The 17,041-nt window shown below is 52.7% G+C and overlaps 1 protein-coding gene across 1 annotated transcript; it reads right to left on the reverse strand.

The window, feature by feature from the left end:
* Positions 1–5,956: 5,956 nt before the first annotated feature.
* Positions 5,957–7,069, reverse strand: LOC134413997 (olfactory receptor 14I1-like). The gene has a single exon (XM_063148001.1). It carries the CDS (start codon positions 7,067–7,069, stop codon positions 6,137–6,139), a length of 933 nt encoding a protein of 310 aa, XP_063004071.1. The 3' UTR covers positions 5,957–6,136.
* Positions 7,070–17,041: the final 9,972 nt, after the last annotated feature.

The following is a 17,041-nucleotide window of genomic DNA, read 5'->3' on the forward strand; positions in this document are numbered from 1 at the left end:
GAGGCTTGTTCAGCCTTCAGCTATTCGGTGCAGGAATTCAGTGTCCCAGGGCTCATTAACATTCAGAACACCTAAACAAGCCAAGCCTCTGGGAATAATTTGATTTTAATTTTCAAATCTTTTGTGTTTAATTAGATGAATTCCAGGAGTCTATTCAAGGTGAATAGATTCTATTTAAAAAGACAGTGAGAAAAGATTACTTAGGCCAAATTTAGGGGTTTTTTTCTCTGTTAATTAATTGATATGTGCTATCTCCAGCTGACACTGAATCCAAGTACCTCCTCATGCAGTTTGAATAGATATGAAAATCAAGACCCTTCATGGATGACAACCAATCAGACTCTGTTCCTACCCCCATCCCACCATTTCCCCCATCCAAGCCCTGGCACTCAGAGCAGCCTTGTGCCAATCTGAGCTCCCTCCAGCCCAGGCTGCACCTGCAGCTTTCAGCTCCTTGGCTCCAACTCTCACCAGCTTTCCTTGGAGAAGGAGCTGCCTGAGACACAGAGGGATGTGGAGAGTTTTGTCAAAGAGTGGCTTGAGGAGAGAGGACACAGCCAAATTAATTCGGTAAAGATGTCCTAACTAGGGAAGACGCCTTTTTGCAGGCAGGGTGTCTGTTGGGAATGTAGCAGACTAGAGAATGGAAAAGTACAAGACCGTGGTTAATTCCAAATCTTGCACCTGCAAGATAAGGTGTCCTTGGGCCTAGCGAAGTATGATAAAGAAATGGACAGCGAGGCATGAGAAGTAGAGAATGTAGGCCCAAAGGAATGTGGATGAGTTAATAGTATAGTTTAACCAATAGATTGCTTGGCTTACAGAATATTCATCAGCTTATATTTGCTGTATAAGTGTTTGATGCTTTCTTCAATAAACTGGACCTGTGATGACCCAGCTGGTGTCCGGGTCTCCTTCTCTCGACAGAGGGATGTTCATTTGTTGTCAGCCAACAAAGCCAAGGGAAGGCACAGCTCCATCAGATGCAAAAGCCATTCTTCTCCCTGGCTCTGCCCTGCCCCTGATCCCCACAGCCTGTCCTGTTTCCTTCATCCCTCCTTTGCCAGGGACTTTCTGGGACAAGGGAGCTCTGTTCTGGGGATGGAGGGAGATGCAAGTGCCACCGCTGGGATGGGAGCCACAACTCATCAGGTTTGTGTCCTTTAGGGGTCAGGAACTGATGAGACTCAGAGGCACACAAAGTTTCTCTTCATGGCAAACAGACCATAGTTGAACAGGACACAGTTTAATAACAATCACGCTCTTCCCTGAGTTAGGGGCAACATCCCAGCAGTGTCTGATGATTCTGCCATCCACAGGTGATTTCCATACTAAAATTACTTTCAGACAAACATGGTTTTATGATAGATAAAAACACAATTCAGTTCTTGCATCAGGATGCTCATCCTGGTGTGGTGCATAACAGCTCCAACAATTCCTGATTTGCAGAGTTGTCAGTGGTGGATGGAGAAGAGAAGTCAAGCTGCTCTTGGTGTTGTGGAAATGCTGAAAGCAGCCTGACTCATTTCATCTCCTCCTGTCCTGGCTGATCTCTCTTTCCCCTTCCACCCATTGGCTTTCGTCTCCCCCCAGCCCCCCGGTGAAGAGCCTGGCTCTGTGTTCTCCATCCCCTCCTCGCTGGCACTGCCAGGCTGGGATGAGGAGCCCCTCAGCCTTCCCTGCTCTGGGCTGGACCAGCCCAGCTCCCTCAGCCTCTGCTCACAGCCCAAGGGCTCCAGCCCCACCTTGGAGGCCCTTCCCAGACACTGCTCCAGCTGCCAGACATCTTTCCTGCCCTGGGGAAGCCAAACCAGGCCACAGTGATCTGTATTATCCCTGTCCTTGATGTCCTGGTCACACAGCCCTGGCCCCTTGTCCCCTGTCAGGCTCTGGGGTGGATCGTGTGGAACATCCTTTGGTGGAGCCTGTGGCTCCAGGTGGACCGGGGGGATCCAGGGAGACAGGGACCTTGCTGGGCATGGACAGCATTGGAGTTCTTGGGAAAACTGTGAGGGGGAGCTGGGGCTGAGTGACCAACCCAGTGACCTGACACAGCCTGCTGGGATGTCACACAGCCCCTCTGGGATGTCACAGCCTGCTCTGTGATGTCACAGCCCATTCTCTAACGTCACACAACTGGTCTCTGATATCACAGCCAACTCTGTGATGTCATATTCTGCTCTGTGATGTCAGATCTCTGCCCTGTGCTGTCACAGTCTGCTCTGTGATGATGTCTATGATGTCATACCAGCTCAATATCCTTACATACTGCACTCTGTGATGTCATAGCCCACTCTGTGACCTCATGCTACCAGATGATAAATTGTCTACACCAGGTGAGCTCACACCTGGAGCTTGTTCTCCACAACCCCAGGCCTATGGAAACCACACAATGCCCATTGTGTGAGAAGGGGAACTGGAAGTTCACCAGCCTCAGTGTCCTGCCAGCTCAGCCAGGCCCACTGGAACATTGGCATCCACGACCACCAGGGACCACCAGAGAGACCCCAGGACAGAAGAACACATGGGTAATGGGGAGAGGAAATCTGTTAATGATTTTTGGGAAACCATTATCATATTTATCTTTAGTCTGGGAAAATCAATGAATATGTGTGCAATATACAGAATATAAACAGAAACTTTCCTGCACTCAGCATGCACAGCTTTGGGAGTAGCTCTCCCCTGTGCATTCAGCTGAATAAAGAATGCTGCTTCTGAATGCAACATTGAGGTTAAGGAGTTTTCTGTTTTACAGAATTTTTGGTGACACTCCCGCTGCCAAGGAAAGCTCTGTCTGCTGCTGTTCACAAACAGAGAAGGGCTGGTGGCAGATGTGGGGGTTGGAGGCTGCCTGGGGCACAGTGACCATGGAATAATCAAGTGTTCAATGTTCTCTGAAAGAAGGAGGGGCAGCAACAAAACTTCTGCACTGGAATTAGGAAGGGCAGACTTTGGCCATTTTTGGATGCTGCTTTGGGGAGTACCAAATCAGGTCCTGATTTTTTTAAGGGAAACAGCCCTTAAAAACAATGGGGTCCAGGAAGGACGGACACATTTCAAGGAAGTAATCTTAAGGGGGAAGGAGCAGCCTGTCCCAGTGTGGCAAAAGATGAGCTAGAGAGGAAACTGACTGGCCTGGCTGCCCATGGAGATTTGTGCAAACTCAGGGGAAAAAAGAGGGTGCATAAATTTTGGGCAGAAGGCCAAGAATTTTAGGAAGTGTTTAAGGATGTTGTTAGGTTATGCAGAATAAAAGTACAGAGGTGAAAGATCAATTAGAGATTAACCAGGCAACTTCTGCAAAAAATAATGGAAAATATTTCTATAAAATGAATGATAGCAAAAGGAGGGATAAGGAGAACCTCTCCTCTTTATTGGATGCAGTGGGGAATATAGTAACTAGAGATTAGGAAAAGGCTGAGATACTTACCATATTGTTTGTCTCAATTTTCAATATTAGGACAGGCTGTCCTCAGGACAAGTGTTCTCCTGAGCATGTGGATGGGCACAGGGACCATAACAGCCCCCCCTGTAATCCAGGAGGGAGCAGTTGGTGACCTGCTGAGCCACTCAGATGCTCACAGGTGTGTGGGATCAGATGGGATCCATGCCAGGAGGATGAGGGAGCTGTGGATGAGCTCCCCAAGCTGCTCTCCATCATTTACCATCAGAGCTGGCTCAGCAGGGAGGTCCCAGAGGACTGGAGGTGCCAGTGTGAGCCCATCCCCAAGAAGGGCTGGAAGGAGGAGCTGGGGAACTCTAGGCCTGTCAGCCTGACCTGGGTGCCCAGCAAGGTTATGGAACAGATCACCTTGAGTGCCATCACAGGGCACCCACAGGATGGCCGAGAGATCAGAGCCAGCCAGCATGGATTTCAATATCTGCACTGATGATCTGCATGCGGGGACTGAGTCCAGCATCAGCAAATTTGCAGATGACACCAATGTGGATGTGAGTGTGGATCTGCTGGAGGGAAGGAGGGCTCTGCAGAGGGCCCTGGACAGGCTGGATCCAGGGCCCAAATCCAACAAGGTGAGGTTTAACAAGTCCAAGTGCCAGGCCCTGCATGTTGGCCACAACAACCCCTGCAGTGCTACAGGCTGGGGACAGAGTGGCTGGAGAGCAGCCAGACAGAAAGGGACCTGCAGGGACTGATGGACAGCAGGCTGGACATGAGCCAGCAGTGTGCCCAGGGGGCCAAGAAGGCCAAAGGCTCCTGGCCTGGATCAGGAATGGTGTGGCCAGCAGGAGCAGGGCAGTGATTGTTCCCATGTGCTCAGCACTGCTTGGGCAGCATCTCGACTGCTGTGTCCAGTCGTAGGCCCCCCAATTTAGGAAGGCAATGGAGGGGCTGGAGCATGTCCAGAGAAGGGCAAAAAGGCTGGGGAGGGGTCTGGAACACAAGCTACCAACTCCTGTGAAGAGCAGCTGAGGGACCTGCAGTTGTTTATGCTGGAGAAGAGGAGGCTCAGGGGAGACAAGGCGGTGTCAGGACACAGGTTGGACTTGATGATCTCCAAGGTCTTATCCAACATTTCTGATTGTGAGACTCTCTGGAACAACCCTTGAAGGAGTTGCAGGAGGAGCCCTGGGCCTCCTCTTCAGGAGCTCCAGCAGCCCAGGTCCCTCAGCTTCTCCTCACAGCCCCAAAGCCCATCCTGTCAGTCCTGCTGAGCCTCTGCAGCTCCTCCTCACTACCCAGAACAGGGAGCCCCAGAGCCAGACACAGCAGCCCAGATGTGCCCCCCTGGCCTGGGGTGCCTCTGGCAAGAGAGCAGAAGGAGGCACTGCAGGAGCCTGCAGACAATTCCTGCAGCACTTGTAGGATGATCCTGATGCCCAAGGGACGTTCCCATGGTGCCAAGTCAGGAACTGCAATGGGGAGTGGGGCCAGAGAGGAAAGGGCAAACAGGGATTGGCTGTTTGCAGGGAAGGGGACAGCAATGGGCAACAGGAAGGAATCTGGAACACGGATGAGGAAAGAAATCAAAGGTGAAGCTAAGGAAATGCTCAGGACAGTTTGGGAGTGGCTGCCAGGCAGCCCTGGCTCTGAGCAACAGCGTCTGCAGTGGGACAGGAAACTCCCAGCTGATGGGAACAAACTTTCTGGCTTTGTGCAGAGGCAAGGACAAAGCTGAGTGGTTTCCCTGGTGTCCCCCAGCCCTTGCTGGCCCCAGGGATTGATGGCATTTGTGCCCCCTCAGGTTCATGTCCCCACACCAACAGCATGGGGGTGCTCCCCCTGCTGTGTGCAATGCAAACAGGGGCTGCTGAGCCAGTGCTGCCGTGTCTGTTCCTGCAAGGCTGGGTCACCTGTGTGAGCTGGGGGAGAGGCCAGGGCTGCAGAGGGGGGGATTTTGTTGGCAGCTGCATGAGGACGCTCTGGGACGCTGCCCTGGGCTGTGCAGCACACTGGGGATGGATCAGCCCCTGCTCTGCTGCTCCTTCCCGTCTGCCCCAGGGCCCTTGCAGAGCCCCAGCCATGCTGTTTGCCCCCAGCCTGCCCATGGCCAGCCTGGGGCTGCTCACGGGGCTTTTCTGTGCTGAGCATTGGCCTGGGTGTGTTCTTGAGAGAGCCTGGGCCAGGAGCCTGGAGCCCCCAGGCCCGGGGCTGAGGCGTCAGCGCTGCCCCAGCAGTGCCCATGGCCTGTCCCTGCTGCAGCCCTGGCACTGCCACCCCCAGGGCTGTGCCCAGCCCTGAGAGCACTCAGGCCCTACAGCAACACCAGGGCCACCAGGGCAGCGGGGCAGGGCCACGGCAGCAGCACTGGCAACACCAAGTGCTACTGCTGCTGCTGGGCACAGCTGCTGGGCCAGCACTGTTCTGCCTCCAGCTCTGCACACAGACATTGCTGCTGCAGCTCCAGAGAAGGAACAAAAGGGCATCTCTGCAGAAAACTCTACTGGGAAGTCCTTTATTTCCTTTAAAGTCACCCAGAGTTCAGCCCCTCATTGACACAGTCTGTGGCCATAGGAAATATGGAGAGAAAAAAAATGGGAAATGGCACAAACAATGACATTTTTTCTGGACTATATTTAAACATAAAACAAAGGAAAAGAACCTCCACAGTTTAGCGAAAAAGAAGTAGCAAAGATGACTTTGATTACAAATTTTTTGCAGATATTTCCCAGCAGTTTAATGTTTCTGAAAGCATGCAGTCATCAGTGTCCACACTGCAGCCTTGAGCTCCTGGTTCCTCAGGCTGTAGATGAGGGGGTTCAGGGCTGGAGGCACCACCGAGTACGGAACTGACAGGGCCAGATCCAGGGATGGGGAGGAAATTTTGAGAGGCTTCAAATAGGCAAACGTGCCTGTGCTGATAAACGTGGATAGCACACCCAGGTGAGGGAGGCAGGTGGAAAAGGCTTTGTGCCGTCCCTGCTCAGAGGGCATCCTCAGCACAGCCCTGAAGATCTGCACATAGGAGAAAACAATGAACACAAAACAGCCAAATACCAGACAGGCACTAATAGCAACAAGTCCCACTTCCCTGAGTTGGGATTTGGAGCAGGACAGCTTGAGGATATGTGGGATTTCACAGAAGAACTGGCCCAGGGCATTGCCATGGCACAGGGGCAGGGAAAATGTATTGGCTGTGTGCATGAGAGCATAGAGAAAGGCACTGGCCCAGGCAGCTGCTGCCATGTGGGCACAAGCTCTGCTGCCCAGGAGGGTCCCGTAGTGCAGGGGTTTGCAGATGGACACGTAGCGGTCGTAGCACATGATGGTCAGCAGATAAAACTCTGCTCCAATGAAGAACATTAAGAAAAAGAGCTGAGCAGCACATCCAATGTAGGAGATGGTGCTGGTGTCCCAGAGGGAATTGTGCATGGCTTTGGGGACAGTGGTGCAGATGGAGCCCAGGTCAGTGAGAGCCAGGTTGAGCAGGAAGAAGAACATGGGCGTGTGCAGGTGGCGGCCGCAGGCTACGGCGCTGATGATGAGGCCGTTGCCCAGGAGGGCAGCCAGGGAGATGCCCAGCAAGAGGCAGAATTGCAGGAGCTGCAGCTGCCGCGTGTCTGCCAATGCCAGCAGGAGGAAGTGCCTTATGGAGCTGCTGTTGGACATTTGCTGGGGCTGCACTTGGGGACCTGTTCATGGAGAAAGGACAGTGATAGGTCAGGAGAGGCTGCTTGGAGCCAAACCTGGGCCATTCCCTGCAGACTGTCTTGCTGGGAGTCACCCACCCTTGTTCCTGCTCTGGGAAAACCTTCACCTGGGTCCCCTGCCTGAGCTCCAGTTTTGCAGGCTGAGTTTGCCAGGAGCAGCCAGGCCTGTGCATGGGGGCCCTCAAGGAGCCATCCCTGCCCTACTGCCCTGGGTTTGTGGCCATGGGGCAGAGGGACAAGGCTGGATATTCAGGATTTGTCAGAGGAACCACTCCTAATGCAGAAAGGCTTGGTAGTGTCTGCACTCCCATTTCTAAAGGAAATAGAGGGCAGGAGTTGGTTTTAGGAGTTGTTTGCCTCCCCACACATCATTCCTGGCTCTCTGAGGTCAGAAATCCCCAGCATTTCGGCTGCACTCAGAGTTTGCCACTGAGAGATGTGAGAGGGAAAGTATTCCCTGTGGCTAAAGGAAGGTGAGGGGATGGATGGGCTTGTTCCCAACTGCCCTGGCTTTGCACCTTAGGCTGCAATCAGAGCACAATCACACTCCTGGATCACCATGGGATAAACCAGACCCTACCCAGAGCAGAGGGATCCCTCAATTTCTCACTCTCTCTCAAGGTCTCTGGGCAAGGTCTCAGAACCCCCTTGTGCCAAGGACACTCACGGCCCCCTTGGCAAACCCAACAGCATTTCCTCAGCTGTGGCAGCTCTGCCCTTCCCCGTGGGACATTCAGGGAACTCCCAGAGGCTCTGGCACAGATTTGCACCCAGGAGGGCAGCTCAGAGCTTGGAAGGGCACAGCAATTAGATCCCTGGCTGTGCCCATGATGGGATCTCAGGGAGGGGGCTCAGCTCATTCCCCTTTCCCATGGACTGCTTTGCCCACAGCCCCACAGGTGCCAGGGAAGCTTGGACACCCCATTCCCATGGACAGCCCTGCCTGGCAGGAATGCCAAGGGCAGTGCCTGACTCAGCTGCTGCAAATGCCAGAACCTCCCTGAGAGCAGCAGATAACAGTGACAATATCAGGGCAGTGCGTAACCAAGAGAAGATGTTGTGGTGCTGTGCCTGAGAGGGCAGGGCAGAGACAGCCGGGAACTCAGGACAGTGTTCCCGTGCCCAGCTGTGCCCGGCACCTCCCACACACCAACAGTGCCCTCATCCTGCCCCCAGCACTGCTCTCTTCAGCCCCCTCTCCTTCCCTGAGCATCTCCCTGGACCTGCACATTCCCTCCTGAGAGGAGCCTTGTCCCTGCCAGCGTTCACAGAGCCCATCCCAGCCTGTGCACCCTGGCCGGGGCCATACAGAAACCTGCCTGTGTGCAGGGCCCTGGCTGGGGAAGGCTCTGTGTGCAGCTGGGCAAGGGCAGCTCAGGAGAGCCCTGCTGGGCCCTGCAGAGGTGATGCTGCTGCTTTCCAGGGCTGAGGAGTGGCTGAGGAACCTTTGGGAGGCTCCCAGCAGAGAGACTGACCAGCTTAATTTACAGTTCTGCAGTCCCTGTAAATGTTCATACATTAGTTGTATGATCCAGTGTGTCGCTTTCAACTCAAAATGTTTTGTGATTCTGGGATTACAATTCCTGTTCTGCTTCTCTCATTCCCCTGTTGTCTATAATCCAAAGAGAAAAAAACTCCTTTGCAACAGTGTTTGAACAGTAAAGTAAAACCCAGACATTTATTGGAAGATTCCAGGTGTCCCAGTGGGAAAGGGCACAGCCAGCTCCTCATTTCAACAATTTATTAAGGTTGATCATTAGGATATTTAACAGGAACATCCAAAAGGAGATTCAGTTTCCCTAGTTACACGCCCCTGGGTCAACCCATTGGAGTAGGTCGAAAGGCTTCTTTGCCTTCACTTTTTATAATGACTGCTCATATTCTGCTCATTCTCAAAACCCAAAATGTTGCTATAGGTCCACTTCCTATAAGACTATATAGTATTTCAGGACTATATAAAAGAATAGGACTATACAGCATTTTAGGAATATATTTAGACAGTCAGGGTTTTAAGAGAAAAGTAAGGAAACATACTAGAGTTAATTAAGGATTAAAGCTATATAAGAATATAATATTGGTTTAATGGAATTAGGAGTTTAATAGAGTTAAGTAAGGATTAGAGTATTATAACTATATCATAGTAATTTCAAGAACTATGAATATATAAAAATGTATAAAATACAAAAATCTTTTTGTCACCACCCCAACGTTCCCATCTTTCTCCAAGTAGGAAATTGAAAACACTCTCAGGAAAGCTCCTGATCTTTATAGCAATCCCAGGCTTACCTTCTTTGACAAGTGTCCTCTGGAGCTGTGCCCAGGCTGGTCTGGAGCTGGCAGCAGCCCTGCCCCACCCAGCCCCTCTCAGCAGCAGCCCCTGCCCAGCTCAGGGTGGCTCCTTCCCCCCACAGCTTCCCCCCAGCGCTGGGAGCAGCTGCCAGGGCTGGCTGAGAGCGTTCCCTGGCAGGCAGCAGAGTCCCTGCCCCAGCACAGCGCCCTGGGCTGCAGGACCCTGCTCTGCAGGACAGCCCTGGGCACCCCTAGCTGCAGCCCCGGCTGCTCAGCCCTGCAGCAGAGCCTGGCAACGGGAGCTGCCTTGGGCTGTGCCTGGGCTGGGGCAGCAGGGAAAGCCAGCCCTGCCCTAGGGCCACAGCCCTGCCCTGGAGCGGCTCTGAGAGTCCTCCTGAAAGGTCCTAAAAGCTGTGGGATGTGCCAGCTCCAGGAGATCCCTGCAGGAACGGCAGCTTCTCTTCCCACAGCCAGGGAATGACTGTTTCAAACCTGGGATGATTTCTGCTCTAGTGAGCCCTGAGTGATCTCTGCTCTGTGCTCCCAGCCCAGGCTGAGTTTAACCCCTCTGTGCCTCTGTGCTGTGCCCAGAGTGGCTGCAGGCAGTGCCCCAACTGTGCTGGGCAGTGCACAGGAGCTGCTCCTGGGGAGAGCTGTCTCTCTGCAGCGCTGCCCTTGCCAGGAGCTGCCTCTGTGCCATGAACCTCTGTGCAGGTTTTTCAAAGGACTTTGCATTTTGCTGTTGCCTCGCAGTCTGTGAGAGGTTTTGTAATCATGGCCTCCAATTATCTGCTTTAACTAGTCCCTGGAGAGGCTTTGTCAGTAACAACACTCAGTGGGGCTCATTAATGCTTCAAAGTACTTCAGTTATTTTAAGGTACTTGGTGTTTCCCTTTTGATTCAGACTCTGTGAGAAGTTTGTGGCAAAGCAGATAATTTGGGGCAACCATGGCCCCAATTATCTGCTTTAACGAGTCCATTGAGAGCTTTGTACTGAAACACAGTGGGGCTCATTAATGCTTTGAGATACTCAAGGTTTCTAAATGTATTTTAAGGATTTAAGAATACTTTTAGGTACTTTTAAGGATTTTCCTTTCCTCACTGAGTCTCTGAGAGGTTTTTGTGCCATCCTGGCCTCCAAATCTCCCCTCCAAAGACTCCATGAGGAGCCCGTGTTGGGGATGGACCTCAGTGGGACCCATCCAGGGTTTGAGACACTTTGGGGTTTTCCTCTGACTTTTCCTTCTGGAAAGGTTTGGGCCATCTCCTCTCAGGCCATGAAGTTCCAGGGCTCAGGTCGAAATGCACCACAGGGCTCATGAGGATCAAGCAATTCCTGAGAAACCATGGCTCTGCCTTGATTTCCCTCTCCTCTATTGCAGTTCATAAGGGAGGTTTCCTTTTATGTTTTGGTTCTCCAATTTGAGATTTCTTTGCAAATGCATCAATTATTGTGGTGTGTTCAGTGTTGGCTGATTACCAGTGCACTCACTAGAGTATACTTACTCATTTCCTGCTGTGACATAGGATTAGGAGAAAGGGAAAACAGGCTCAAAACTTTAAAACGGTAAAAAGAAAAGTTTATTAATAGCAACTAAAAGAAAGAGTAATAAGAACAAAACTTTCAGAACACTTCTCCTCTGCCTACAACCTTTTCTTTCTTACTGACAATGTAAAGAGAAAAAACCTAGAATTTTCAGTCAGTTTACCACCTCTAGAATAGTCTTTCTTCAGTTCACTTAGGGAGAGGAGTCTCTCTTTCATGCTATGGAGACTTCTCCATAAGAAACAGTTCTCTTGTGGCTCTCAATTTCCATGAATAGCAGCTGCCTGGAGAATCTGTGATTGTGCTGTCCCTCCCAGTTTTTCACAACTCTTTTACAGTTGTGTTTATGGGCCACGTCAACTTATGGGGTATTGGTTTAAAGATGAGCTGTTTAAGAGCAAACGTTCTCCTCATGTATATCTGAAATCATCTTCATCTCTGAGAACAGAGATCTTCTTCTCTCCCTGAGGGCACAGGGTCTCATCACTCTTTTCTTTTTCTCCGTTCAAATTTCACATGGGATCACAGCTACTTCAACATTTGCTTCCTTTAGCATGGAGGCCTTTGCTGAACAAGTCATCACTGCAATTTTCAATGTGATATAGGAAAAAGGAGAATCTGATGTATCAATTACATCCTTCCCCATAGCTTTACAAGAGGATTTCAGCACCAAGATCAAGGCATCTCCTCTTCCATCCCATCAGGGACTCAACTTCTTCTTCACTGACCTCGGTGTCTTTATGTTGATCCTCTATGTGCCTGCACTTTGTCCTTTTCTTTCACTCGAGGGAGGATGGAGGCACTGAAAGAGTTCATATCTCACCCGGGGCCTGCAGATGGTTCCGTGACCCTGGCCGGGCTCGGTGCTTGGGCCGGAGCTGTTTTACGATGGGGGTTTCTGCAGCGGCTGCGCTGGGGCTGTGTCAGGATGGGCCGCACTGGGGCAGGGCCAGGATCTCAGCAGCCAGGCCAGAGCACAGCAGCACCACGGGCGGGGCCAATGGCTTCTCCTCCCCCTGCCCGGGGCTTGCGGCTGAACCCCAACGGGGGCAGAATCTTGGTCGAGCCAGCCTGGCCCAGGGCTGCTCCTGGAGCCTGGCAGATCCTGGCTGGGCCCGTGCTGGCGGTGGGGCAGGGCTCAGCAGTGCCCAGATGGTCACAACTGCAGCCATGTCCTGGCCCAGCCTCGGCCCCGCAGCCTCCCCTGCCCTGCCCGGCAGCTGATGGGGCCTGGCGGGGTCCCTGAGAAGGGGCCCAGCCCCACGGCAGGAGCCACCCAGCCCGGCCTGGCTGAGATGGGGCCAGGTCAGCCTTGTTACCTCTGTGCCAGCCAGAAGGGAAAGAGACCCTCCCAGGGTTTCTCATCTTTTACATGTGTCTTCACAGAGGCTAGCAGCTTCTCTTAGAACATCACTTCCATGATGCAAAAACACCACAACAGCACAGAGCACAGAGCTCCTTTGTCCATATGTAGTGCTTATGGACCTGAGGCCTCAAAAGTCCACCTTGGGAGATCTCTGAGCCCTCTCCAAGGTGTTTTCAAATGAAAACATTCAGCTCGGAGTCTAAGAAAATCACCAGAGGACAGGGCCAGCCTGACCTGTTTGTCCTGGCTACTTTTTCTGGGAGCAATCCTTGGATATATGGAATTTGGGAGGCCAAATTCTAATTTTGGTCATGGCCCCTGGACATGAAGGCCAATTCTTTTCCATAGGAAGGAAGGAACAGAGCCCCAGTGCTTCCCAGGTAGATGAGAGGGTATCAGCAGAGACTAAGGCCAGCCAGAGTTGCCTGATTTTGTTCTGAAAGATACCCTTGCTTATAGGAAATTTTTATGGGAAGTACTGATTTTGGCAATAGGCATCTGAAAAGAGGGACAGTTCTTTTCCATAGCAGGGAAAGCACAGAGTCCCAGTACACCAGGAGCTGATGAGAGGCAGCCTTTGACATTCCAACATCAACCAGGCCTGTCAGGTGGCCCTGGGAGGCCAAGCCAGCCAGACCTGTTCCATGTTCCCTGGGTTCCATGGGGCCCCACAGTGTCCCAATGGTCTCTTGCTTCCAGGAGGCCTGGAGCTGTCATAATGCCCCCTTGGTGAAACTGGAAGGGTCCCAATGGTCTCCAAGGTTCCATCAGGCCCCACAGAGTCATAATGGTCTCTGGGTTCCATGAAGCCCCCACTGTGTCATCATGGCCCCTTGGTTTTATGGGCTCCAGTGGTGCCACAATGATCCCCTTGGTTCCACGAGGTCACCACAGTATCCCAGTGATCTCCATGGGAAGGAAAAAACCCAGCCCCAGTGTTGCAGGGGCAGTCACCAGAGGCTAAGGCCAGCCAGACTTGATGATACTGGCAGATTTTGCCTGGGAGCAACCCTTGGATATACAGAATTTTAGAGGTGGAATCCCACTTTCAGACATGGATGTATGGAAGAGAAGGACAGTTCTTTTCCATAGGAAGGAAAGCACCGGTGTTTGAGTGGCAGATGAAAGGCAGACATCAGAGGCCTAGGCCAGCCAGACCTCTCTGTCCTGGTAGCTTTTGTCTGAAAGAAACCCTGGGATCTAGGGAATTTGGGAGGTGGAATCCCATTTTCAGCCATTTCTGCATGCATAAGAAGGATGGTTCTTTTCCTTGGAAGGAAAGCTCCAAGCCCCAGTGTTTGGAAAGCAGAGGAGAGGCAGCCCCCAGGAGGCCAAGGGCAGCCAGACCTGTCTGTCCTGGCAGCTTTCTCTTGGGAGCAATTCTTAGATGTACGAAGTTTTGGAGGTGGAATCCCAGTTTTGGCTATAGGCACCTGGTCAAGATGGATTATTTTTTCCTATAGGAAAGAAAAGTGCAAAGTCCAAGTGTTTTGGAAGAAGATAAGAGGTGGCCACCCTTAGATCAAGCCAGCCAGACCTGTATCTCTTGGCACCTTTCATCTAGGGGCTATCCTTGGACAGAGGGCATTTTGGAGGTGGAATATCAATTTTGGCCATGGGCACCTGGACAGGAGAAGAAGAGTTCTTTTCATTAGGAAGGAAAGCCCAGATCCCCAGTGCTTCAGAGGCAGATGAGGGCCAGCTCTCAGGAAGCCAAGGCCAGCAAGACTTGTCAGTCCTGGCAGCTTTTGTCTTGGAGCTATCTTGGGATATAGGGAATTCTGGAGACAGATCATAAATTTTGGCCATAGGTGCCTGGTTGACATGAGTCTGACACGCAATGTTTTTTCCCATAAGAAAGAAAAGCACATGGTCCCAGTGTTTCAGAAGCAGATGAGAGGTGGTCGCCAGGTGGCCAAGGCAGCCAGATCTGTTTCTCCTGGTAGATTTTATCTGGAACCAATCTTTGCAATTTAGAGGAGGAATCCCAATTTTGGCCATGGGCCCCTGGAGAAGAAGGACAGTTCTCTTCCATAGGACGGAAAGCCTAGAGCCCCAGTTCTTCAGGGGAAGATGAGGAGAAGCCCTCGACATGCCAAGGTCAGCTGGACCTGTCAGGTGGTCCCCAGGAGGCCCAGACATCCAGACCTGTTCCATGTTCCCTCGGTTCCATAGGACTCCTCAGTGTCACAATAGTCTCCTTGGTTCCATGAGGCCCTGGAGTATCACAATGTTCCCCTTGCTTCTGCAGTGTCACAATGGCCCTGTGCCACCATGAGGCCTTGCAATGTCACAATGGCTTTGTGGTTCCACAAAGCCCTGATGTGTCACCATAGCCCCTCGGCTCCATGCGCCCTCGCTGTGTCACAGGGGCTCCTCCGTGGCACTATGGGCTGCACAAGGTCACCATGGACCCTTGGTTCCTTGGGGCCCCCGAGTTTCACAATGGTCTTCTTGATTCCATGAGGCACAACAGTGTAACCATGGCCCCTTGGTTCCAAGAGACTCGGTAGTGTCACCATGGAGGGTGACGAGGACAAGGACAAGGAGGAGGAGGAGTAGGATGAGGGGGAGGAGGAGGTGGATGAGAATGAAGAGAAGGAAGATGAGGAGGGGGACGAGGAGGAGGAGGAGGAGGAGGATGAGGAGGAGAAAGAGGATGAGGAGGAGGGTGAGAATGAGGAGGATGAGAACAAGGCGGAGGATGAATAGGAAGAGGAGGAAGAAGAGGAGGAAGAGGAGGAGGAGGAGGAGCAGCAGCAGAAGCAGCAGCAGCAGCACGAAGAAGAGAACAACAGGGAGGATAACAAGGAGGAGGACGAGAAGTAGGAGGAGGAAAAGGAGGACCAGGAGTAGGAGGAGGATGAGGACGAGGAGGCAGATGAGGACGAGGACGAGGACGAGGAGAAGGAAGAGGAGGATGAGGAGGAAGAGGACGAGGAGGAGGAGAAAGAGGTGGAGGACAAGGAGGACGAGTAAGATGACAAGGAGCAAAAAGAGGACAAGGAGGAGGAAGATGATGTGGAGGAGGAGGAAGAGGAGGAGGAGGAGGCGGAGGAGGAGGAGAAGGACGAGGACGAGGGGACGGAGGAAGAGGAGGAAGAGGATGAGAAATAGGTGGAGAAGGATGAGGACAAGAAAGAAGGGGAGAAGGAAAATGAGGAGGAGGAGAAGGATGAGGACGAGGAGGAGAAGGATGAGGAGGAGGAGAAAGAGGTGGAGGAGTTGGACGAGGGTGAGGAAGAGGAGGAGGACGAGGAGAAGGAGGATGAGGATGAGTAGGAAGAAGAGGAGGAGTACGAGGATGACGAAGAGAATGAGGAGGAGGAGCAGGCACGGGACGAGGAGGTGGAGGACAAGGACGATGAGGACGAGGAAGTGGAGGTGGAGCACAAGGACGAGGATGAGGACAAGGAAGAGGAGGACAAGGAGGACAAGGAGGAGGAGGATGAGGACGAGGAGGACGAGGACAGGGAGGAGGAGGAGGACAAGGAGGAGGAGGAGGAGGAGGAGGAGAAAGAGATGGAGGACGAGGAGGACAAGGATGAGGATTAAAAATAGGATGATGAGAAGGAGGATGAGGGGGAGGAGGTCGAGAAGGAGAAGGAGGAGGATGAGAACGAGTAGGAGGACGAGCAGGAGGATAAGGATGAGGAGAAGGAGTAAGAGGTGGAGGACGAGGAGGAGGATGGGGAGGAGGAGGAGAATGACAAGGAGGAGGAGGAGGAGGAGGAGGAGGAGGAGGAGGACGAGGAGGAGGAGGACGAGGAGGAGGAGGACGAGGAGGAGGAGAACGAGGAGGAGGAGAACGAGGAGGAGGACGAGGAGGAGGACGAAGAAGAGGAGGAGGAAGTTGAGAAGGAGGAGGAGGAGGATGAGGAGGATGAGAAGAAGGACGAGAATGAGGACAAGGAGGACAAGGAGGATGAGGTGGACAAGGTGGAGGAGGAAGATGAGGACAAAGACAGGGAGGAAAACAAGGAGAAGGAGGAGGAGGAGGATGAAGAGGAGGACGAGGAGGAAGAGGAGGTTGAATAGGAGGAGGACGAGAAGGATGAAGAGGAGGAGGAGGACGACAACGAGGACAAAGAGGAAGAGGAGTATGAGGACGGGGAGGAGGAATATGAGGAAGATGATGAAGACAAGGACAAGGAGGATGAAGAGGAGGAGAATGATCAGGAGGAGGAGGAAGATGAGAAGGAGGAGGACAAGGAGAACAAGGACGAGGAGGAGGAGGAGGACGAGTAGGAGGAGGAGGAGGACGAGGAGGAGGAGGAGGACGCGGAGGAGGAAGAGGACGAGGAGGACGAGGCGGAAGAGGAGGTGGAGGAGGAGGAGGAGGACGAGGAGGAGGAGGAAGACGAGGAGGAGGAGGACGAGGAGGATGCGGAGGAGGACGAGGAGGACGAGGAGGAGGAGGAGGAAGAGGAGGAGGAGGAGAACGAGGAGGAGGACGAGGAGGACGAAGAGGAGGACGAGGAGGAGGACGAGGAGGATGAGGAGGAGGAGGAGGAGGACAAGGAGGAGGAGGAGGACGAGGAGGAGGAGGACGAGGACGAGGAGGAGGAGGAGGACAAGGATGAGGAGGAGGACGAGGAGGAGGAGGACAAGGAGGACAAGGAGGAGGAGGACGAGGACGAGGACGAGGAGGACGAGGAGGATGAGGAGGAGGAGGAGGACGACGACGAGGAGGAGGAGGACGAGGAGGAGGAGGACGAGGAGGACGAGGA

This window comes from Melospiza melodia, unplaced genomic scaffold (genome assembly GCF_035770615.1).
Source record: "Melospiza melodia melodia isolate bMelMel2 unplaced genomic scaffold, bMelMel2.pri scaffold_70, whole genome shotgun sequence".
Taxonomy (NCBI): Eukaryota; Metazoa; Chordata; class Aves; order Passeriformes; family Passerellidae; genus Melospiza; species Melospiza melodia.